Source organism: Pocillopora damicornis, chromosome 3, assembly GCF_964200805.1.
Source record: "Pocillopora damicornis chromosome 3, jaPocDami1.2, whole genome shotgun sequence".
Taxonomy (NCBI): Eukaryota; Metazoa; Cnidaria; class Anthozoa; order Scleractinia; family Pocilloporidae; genus Pocillopora; species Pocillopora damicornis.
Genome location: NC_142672.1, coordinates 32352914 through 32361040, shown reverse-complemented (window position 1 = coordinate 32361040; position 8127 = coordinate 32352914). Strand labels below are relative to the sequence as shown.

The 8127-nt window shown below is 36.8% G+C and overlaps 1 protein-coding gene across 1 annotated transcript; it reads left to right on the top strand.

Annotated features, from left to right (window-relative positions):
* The first annotated feature begins 3191 nt into the window (after positions 1–3191).
* LOC113666078 (splicing factor 3A subunit 2) lies at positions 3192–8060 on the top strand. Its single transcript, XM_027181838.2, has 9 exons — positions 3192–3381; positions 3736–3807; positions 4227–4273; positions 4515–4566; positions 5217–5274; positions 5473–5522; positions 6619–6759; positions 6945–7013; positions 7763–8060. Exons 1-9 carry the CDS (start codon positions 3256–3258, stop codon positions 7919–7921), a joined length of 774 nt encoding a protein of 257 aa, XP_027037639.2. The 5' UTR covers positions 3192–3255; the 3' UTR covers positions 7922–8060.
* Positions 8061–8127: the final 67 nt, after the last annotated feature.

Here is an 8127-nt window from a genome sequence, read left to right as displayed (position 1 = left end):
TTATGAAAAGCTATTTTTTTTTTCAATTGAGTGTTGTTAATCAATACTCAAAACGCCAAGTGAAGGCAGCAAAGCAAGAATTGCATGTTCGTACACTGCATACTTATGCGTACTTCTAAATTGAAGTAAATGAAAACGAAATAACAAAAACACAAGAAACTCTTTTGACAATTAACTTAAGCCCCGGCCAAACGATCACAACATGTCAACGCAACATATCGAAACATTGTTGGGCGCAACATGTTGCGTGTGTTTGGCCACCGTGTTGCAACATGTTGGGTGTTGCTGGCTCAAGTTTGAAACTGGTCAAATTTGAGCCAACAACACCCAACATGTCGCAACATATCGCAACACGGGGGTCAAACGCACGCAACATGTTGCGCCAAGCAATGTTGCGATATGTTGTGTTGGCATATTGGCCGGGGCTTTAAAAGGCGTATGGGCTAAATACGTCATAATGTTGGATTTACGACGTTAAAATTATTATTTCGAAAAGCTATTATGACTCATAGATGCTTTAATTAAGTACCATAATGCCTTTAATTTTTGCGCGGGTTGTAATCAAGCTTTCCGGCTTGTTGCTGAATAGCTAAAAGTTTGTTTGAGTTTGCTTTGAGACGTACTTTGCTTTTTCTAAGTTTCAAACAGATTATTGGTCAACTAAGTATAAATATGAAAGCATTTTTCCGAACTTTAAATATTACAATCCGCGCAGAGTAAAAAAATTTAAGACATTAAGGCACTACTTTAACAGATAACGTTAAATATATTATGCTTAAGACCAGCCATGTATATGGAAATTAGGGAACATATGAAAGTGTTCGCCTTTCATTGTTGAGTTCTTGATAAGTTAATTAATATAATATAAAGTATACTTCATTCGAGGATGGACTCGAGCAGCTCATCTCTGAACCAACGAGGATAACACCCACCTCTTCAACTCTAATTGATTTAATCTATACCAACTGCTCAGATAATATCGTTTGTTCGGGAGTTTGTCACATCGGGATAAGTGATCATAGCATGGTGTATGTATATAGAAAACTTGCCCAGAACGGAATGTCTAATGGACATAATTCTATTACATATAGGAATTTCCGAATTTTCGTTATGACATCCTATCTCAATGTTGGGATAATGTATATGAGTCTTCCAACCCAAACGTGATGTGGCAGCAATGGAAATGTACATTTCTAGCTATTGCTGACAAACATGCCCCACTGAAAACGATGCGTGTTCGTTTAAGGAGTTCTCCATGGATTACCTCTGAATTGAAAGACTCTATGCATAATAGAGACATATTAAAAATCAAAGCTAGCAAGACAAATGATCCTAACGATTGGGCATTATTTAAGAAACAAAGAAATATAACCAATAAGCAAATACGCTCAGCTAAGCTAGTTTATTACCAAAATAGTTTTAATAAACACACCAGCGACTCCCGAAAGACCTGGCAGACTATAAACGAGCTAACCTCTCGAAAATCTGGGAAAACGTCAGTGGCGTCACTAAAAGTGAACGGATTAACGATAAATAATCCGTTGGAGCTATCAAACGAATTCAATAACCACTTTGCTAATATTGGTCCAAAACTTGCCAGTGAGATAAATTGCGATAGTGGTGGCTATCAAAGATATCTTACCGCTACAGATAAACGGTTCAAGCTCCAACCCACCAATCCAAATAAAGTATTTTCACTTTTAAATAAACTAGACAAGTCAAAGGCAACGGGCCTTGACAAAGTATCTGCTAGGTTGGTCAGGGAATGTGCTGATCTTATTTTTGTACCGATATGTGATATTTTCAATCAATCTATTAACCAAGGGACGTTCCCAGATGACTGGAAATATGCAAGGGTTTCCCCTCTTTATAAACAGGGTGACCGCGGTGATGTAAAAAATTACCGCCCAATATCGGTGATTCCAATAGTGGCGAAGGCGTTTGAAAGGATAGTTTATGAACAGTTATATGCCTATTTGAAAGAGCACGATATTCTATGTCAAAACCAGTCAGGTTTTCGTGCTAATCATTCAACTGTAACAGCTTTGTTGGAAGCGACAGATTCTTGGGCATATGATATTGATAACGGGAAAATCAATGGAGTGATTTTTCTGGATTTGAAGAAAGCTTTTGACACTGTTGATCATCAGATTCTTCTATCGAAACTAAACTATTATGGTATACATGGCAAATCTTTCAAATGGTTTCAGTCATATCTAGAAAACCGCACACAAAAATGCTCTGTGAACGGGTCGCTTTCCAATAGCTACTCACTGACATGCGGCGTCCCTCAAGGGACCATCTTCGGTCCATTATTGTTCTTATTATATATTAACGATCTTCCAAATTGCTTATCAAATTGTAAACCCAGAATGTACGCTGACGACACGCACCTTACATATGCGGGCAGTAATCTTGAGAATGTTCAGTTTTGTCTAAATGAAGACCTAGCAAACGTTTTCAACTGGCTACAAGCAAACAAACTTACATTGAACATGACCAAAACCGAATTCATGCTAATGGGGTCGAGGCAGAGACTGAATACTCTCACAGCTTCACCAACAATTACAATGAACAATACTCAAGTGAGCCAGGTTACAGCTACGAAATCGCTTGGTGTAATAATAGACGATAAACTCGATTGGCATAGCCACATCGAAAAATTAACCAAAAAGATCGCCTCTGGTATCGGGGCCCTAAAGCGAATTAGGCACCTGATCCCAGCATCAACCTTACATCTCGTTTATCAAGCCTTAGTAAAACCTGCTACCGTATCAATTACGCATGTTTGATTGCAAATACCTACACTCCATATTTTCTACGGTAGCAAATACCCACTTTTTGTAGCAAATACCCACCCTCCGTATTTGCGACTGTAGCAAATACGCAATGTTGGTAGCAGATACCTACCATAGGTATTTGCTACCGTAGCAAATACCTACTAATGTAGCAAATACCTACCAGGTAAGTAACTGCTACCGTAGCAAATACGCAGTTAACGTAGGAAATACCCACGCCTTTTTAACTCTCTCTCTCTCTCTCTCTCTCTCTCTCTCTCTCTCTCTCTCTCTCTCTCTCTCTCTCTCTCTCTCTCTCTCTCTCTCTCTCTCTCTCTCTCTCTCTCTCTCTCTCTCTGATGGAAACGATCAGATTGATCGCGCGAAAGCGAGGCGTTACCCAGAGGCCCTCTTTGTTCCAGTCTCTCTTACATCCACAGACGTTCTACAACGTTTTCCTTATCGCACTTTGGCCGACATGGATTTTCAAAACCGCGCAGGAGGAAAAACGGGCTCGGGTGGTGTAGCTTCGTGGTCAGAATCGAATAGAGACCGTCGAGAACGTCTGCGACAGCTTGCTTTAGAAACAATCGATCTCAACAAGGTAAATATATTTCATAGTTTACGTCGTTGGTTCACAATGTGTGCACGAGCTTGTTTTAACTCGCGTGCATGGCCCACGATAGGACTTGCACGCGTACATTAGCAAAAATCTATGAGCATATGGTATGAAGAGCTCTCGACTTTACGGTTTCCGGCTTCATTATTGGTATACACATACATGTTCAACGTATTTTCAACTTTACTATTTCCACGTTATTTTGAAAGTTTACCACAAGGTAACAATATAACGATGTGATTTTTGTTGAGGTTTTCATTAATACAGTTACTGATGGTATTTTCAAGATTATTTTATTTTAAGGAGTGATGTTGAACTTATATCCTTTTTGATTTTCAGGATCCCTATTTTATGAAAAATCATCTTGGTTCTTACGAATGCAAATTATGTCTTACTCTTCACAACAATGAGGTAAGGTGTTTAGCTTCGAAGTAACTTATGTTACCTTGTTCACTAATCGATGATACTTTAATCAAGGGAAAGCTATGGAAATTTTTTCTTTGGAGTAAATTTCCATTGAAAATAATTTCACATCTGTCTTATTTGGATGTTTTAAATGGCCAGATATAATTATAATAATTAAGATCAAATGCAAATTCCACCTTCAAATATTGAGAGTTCACAAAATTGATTCTGTATCTCAGTAAATAAAATAAAGTGACTACACAAGTTCTGGTGCTACAGTTTGTCTTGCTTGCATTTATCTGCTGAAAAGTGATTCAGCTGAAAAATAGCAAACTGTACCAAATGGAAAAGTAATCTATCCATCATCACTACACTCTGAGTAACCCAGATTTATGCATTGATTGTTATTTTTTATTTTTTTAAAGGGAAGCTATCTTGCCCATACCCAAGGGAAAAAACATCAGTCAAATCTGTAAGGAGTCATGTTAATCATAGTAACTAGAAATCACATTATCCTAATACTGGAAGACATTACATAGTGAAACTGAAACAATTATTGGTGCATATGAGCAATAACTAGTGTAGGTACATGTAGGATGCAGGAAGAATGAAAGTCTGCCTTGCTGATTGAATAAATAGCTGACATACTGTACATGTAGAAATACATCCAGATTAACAATTCTTAGAATAATATTTATGACTTAACTCCATAGGGCTCGTCGAGCTGCTAAAGAAGCAAAGGAGGCCCCAGCTCAACCAGCACCTGTGAGTACCTAATGTTGTGACACTTAATAAGAGTCAGCATGTAATTTTCTCATAACTGAGTCGTCCATGATCAATCCTTTAACTCCCAAGATCTGATTGTTGACTCTCCTCTCTAGCTGATGCACATTCCATTGTAAATTGGTTACAAGAATTTGATTTTAGATCAAAATAACAACTTCTACCTGATAAGTTTGAAATCCTCAATACCTGTTAGCAGGATAATGTATAGATATAGTCACTACCAGGAGTATAAGGGTTAAAATACTACATCTCAGGCAGTTTTATTATATTTGGTTTTAGGTATCATTTACTTTTACCTTAGATAAATTTGATGTGGATTTTGACCATCTTTTTTATCCTGATGTGTTTTATGTTTCAATTGTTTTATGCAAACATGCAAGCTGCCATATGTAAATTGTAATTCATCCTAAAACTTCATATTTTAGACTAAATCTGTGCTCCCATGGGTGATTTCCTTGTTTATCTAGGCCCTTATAGTTATTTAGGACATCCATTGCTCTCCTTTTTTTTTTTGGTAATTGTTCGTCAAACTAGGAAAGGGATGCTTGGGTACAAAGAAAAGTTGTTGTTTCAAGAAAAAAAGGCATTTTGTTTAAAGTTTGTAAATTACCTTTTTATTTTTTTAACAGGAAAAACCAAGAGTATCTGTTAAAAAGTTTGTTAAAATTGGTCGTCCTGGCTACAAAGGTATTAGAATATGTTTATGTTAAAGTTTTAAAAATTTGGCTGGGTTTATTTTTTTTTTTTTAAAAACAAGTTGTAATTTTGGTTAGGAGCTCTAGCAATGTTTTGTGGATGAAGGAAAATTCAAATTAAACAAATTCAAAATCTTTTTATATTTTGCTAACACCTTGCTGTATTGTTCTTTTCCTTTCTTGTAATAAGTTACAAAGCAGAGAGATCCCGATACTGGACAGCATAGTTTACTCTTTCAGGTAATATGTGTGTATCTTTGTGGACATACTTTCATTGCCGCTGTAAACAATGAAAGGTTTATTTAATATCTGATGCATCAAGGAAACCACCAAGAATGCCACTAAGTCAGTGTACAAATTGAAAATAAAATAAAATACTAGCACAGAGAGATTTGATCAGACAATTTTTTTATTAATTGTTTCATTCTACACAATTTTTCCTTGAGCATTTTCACACTGGTTTATACCACTCTGTGGTGTATTTTCAGACAAAAATAATGCATTATAAAGCATGTGAGGGCCTGTAAAATGAAAAACTGTATGGGAATGTGGGGGGGGGGGGGAGGGGGTGGTGAGATGGGAAGTGAACTCACAAACCCACAGCCCTTTTAAGGGTTATGGCCTTTGGTGCACTGATGTTATATGACAATATCAATCAAATATTTATATCAAAACTTGTTTACATTGGTTAAATTTGACTGAAAAAACTCCAAAATATCTCGAGGTGTTTAAAATCTCACTTCATAAGTTTGCTCAAAAGCTTCCAAACAGTCATAGACAGCTCCAGATTGATGGTAACCATCCAATATCACATAATACTAAACACCTTAAACAGGCAGTCTACAAGAAAAATACAAGATAACTTCCTGTGTGTAATAAATTTTGATATGCATATTTTCTCAAATTTTGACACTATATGTGAACCAGGCTTAAGACCCGAACCTTTCTTTGCCTGGCTGAGCCAGATTCTATTTTTTTCCATTGGTACATCACTTTTTGACTTGCAGTTGCTTTAAGTAATTTCTTTGTAACTACATGATCTTTGTGTAAAAATTTTTCTTCTGCTTGCTGTTGAAAACAAACCTGTTTCCTGCCTCCAAATGCTGAATGCAATTTAAGTGATCACAATTTCTTTTTTTTATTTTAACTGAGTGAACTTGAAAATGTATTCAGCAGTGAATTCCTTAAGTGTTATTTATTGGTGGAATCCCAGGAATATTCCCTTCATTACTGATGCATTCAACCACTATGTTCAAATAAGATAATGGAATTAAATCAATCAGCCAATGAATTTTAAGAAGACTTCTAGTAACTTGTAGTCATGAATGTTTACCAGGTGGATTACCCAGAGATAGCAGAAGGCATCACTCCAAGACACCGTTTCATGTCAGCCTATGAACAGAGAATTGAACCTCCTGACAAGGCGTGGCAGTATCTCCTGTTTGCAGCAGAGCCGTATGAAACAATAGCATTCAAGGTGATTACTTGTTTTAGCCTTTTGATGATCTCTCTGTTTAACTTTACATCATGTAAACTAAGGTCCACCCTCACCCACAAAATTATGCTTCATGATTGGTCAATCATCAGTTAAATTCTTTTTGGACAATGGGTCAAATAGAGATTTTGAATTGTTTTATGGATATTAAATTTTTTTCTTCACAGATTCCAAGTCGGGAAATCGACAAAGATGAAGGGAGACTTTGGACTGAATGGAATAAAGACACAAAACAGGTCAGAACATATTCAGCATGTAATTATTATGGGAGGAGATATCATATTAAGGTTAAATTACATGTATCTATGAACTGTAATACACTGTAACACCGATACTGTAGTTCATAAAAATGTGCAATCTAAGAATTAGGAGACATTGATCAAATGGTAGTAGCAAGGAAAGGAAAAGGCATAGCTAGAGGGCAGGTTATACCACCTGGGGGCATAGTTGGGACTCATCTTAAGATACATGTGACCCTTACTTATGTTAAGAAATACTGATGATTTGCCATTATGAAAAGATCTGGTATTCCTCCAAATACCAGCATTGGAAACAACTCTCTTCCCCCCTCCTCCTCTCTTCCCCCCCCCCCCCTTGCAGAAAATCCTGCTTACACCCCTCAGACTCTTATCAATACTGGACTTCACTGCCTTAAGTTTGAAACTCAATTTACTGTAAAGATATTAAAGTTAGGTTAGATTAGTGGAAGTTTAGCTCTTCCACATGGCTGATGGCAAATGAGGGTGAAAAGTAAATCTAAGAAAGCTAAGTAACTTGTGTTGTCTGGTTCATGAGACCCATCTTCCATTCATTGGGGTTTGTTTCCATTTTAAGTTAACAACAAGTTTGGTCCTGCAAAAAAAAATATTATCAATGAACTCTATTGTACATTAAACCTAGGAATTTTGTAGCCAAGGGGTTTTCATTTTAGGGTTTCCTGTATGGTTTAACATTAAAGTTAACACTCTGTTCTCGTTTCTTACAGTTTTTCCTTCAGTTTCATTTCCGGTTGACTCCCATTCAAATTCAACAGCAACAGCAGAAGAGAAGTGTCAATCAGCCAGGTGTGCCACCAGGTTTAGCCCCACCTCCTCCGAGGAACATTCCATCTGCCAATCCACTCAACCCATTTGCTCAGCGCTGATAAGCTATGTTGTTTATGTTAACTTTTTAGGACCATGCTTTCTTTTTGACACTTTGAGTTTGACTAAAGAGTAAAATTGATTTAGGAGACTCTTAAATACCATCATCTATGTAATAAAGTGGAATTTACAACTTGGGAAGGTGTGTCTCTTTGGTTTCAACAGAAAATATTGGTGTACCTAAAACTTCAGTAACGATGGCAAGGTA

Excerpts from the sequence above, each read along its gene's own strand:
- LOC113666078 (XM_027181838.2), top strand. The coding sequence starts at position 3,256 with ATGGATTTTCAAAACCGCGCAGGAGGAAAAACGGGCTCGGGTGGTGTA. Across the intron at positions 3,382-3,735 it reads AAACAATCGATCTCAACAAG|GATCCCTATTTTATGAAAAA; the intron begins GTAAATATATTT and ends TTTGATTTTCAG. Across the intron at positions 6,760-6,944 it reads ATGAAACAATAGCATTCAAG|ATTCCAAGTCGGGAAATCGA; the intron begins GTGATTACTTGT and ends TTTTCTTCACAG.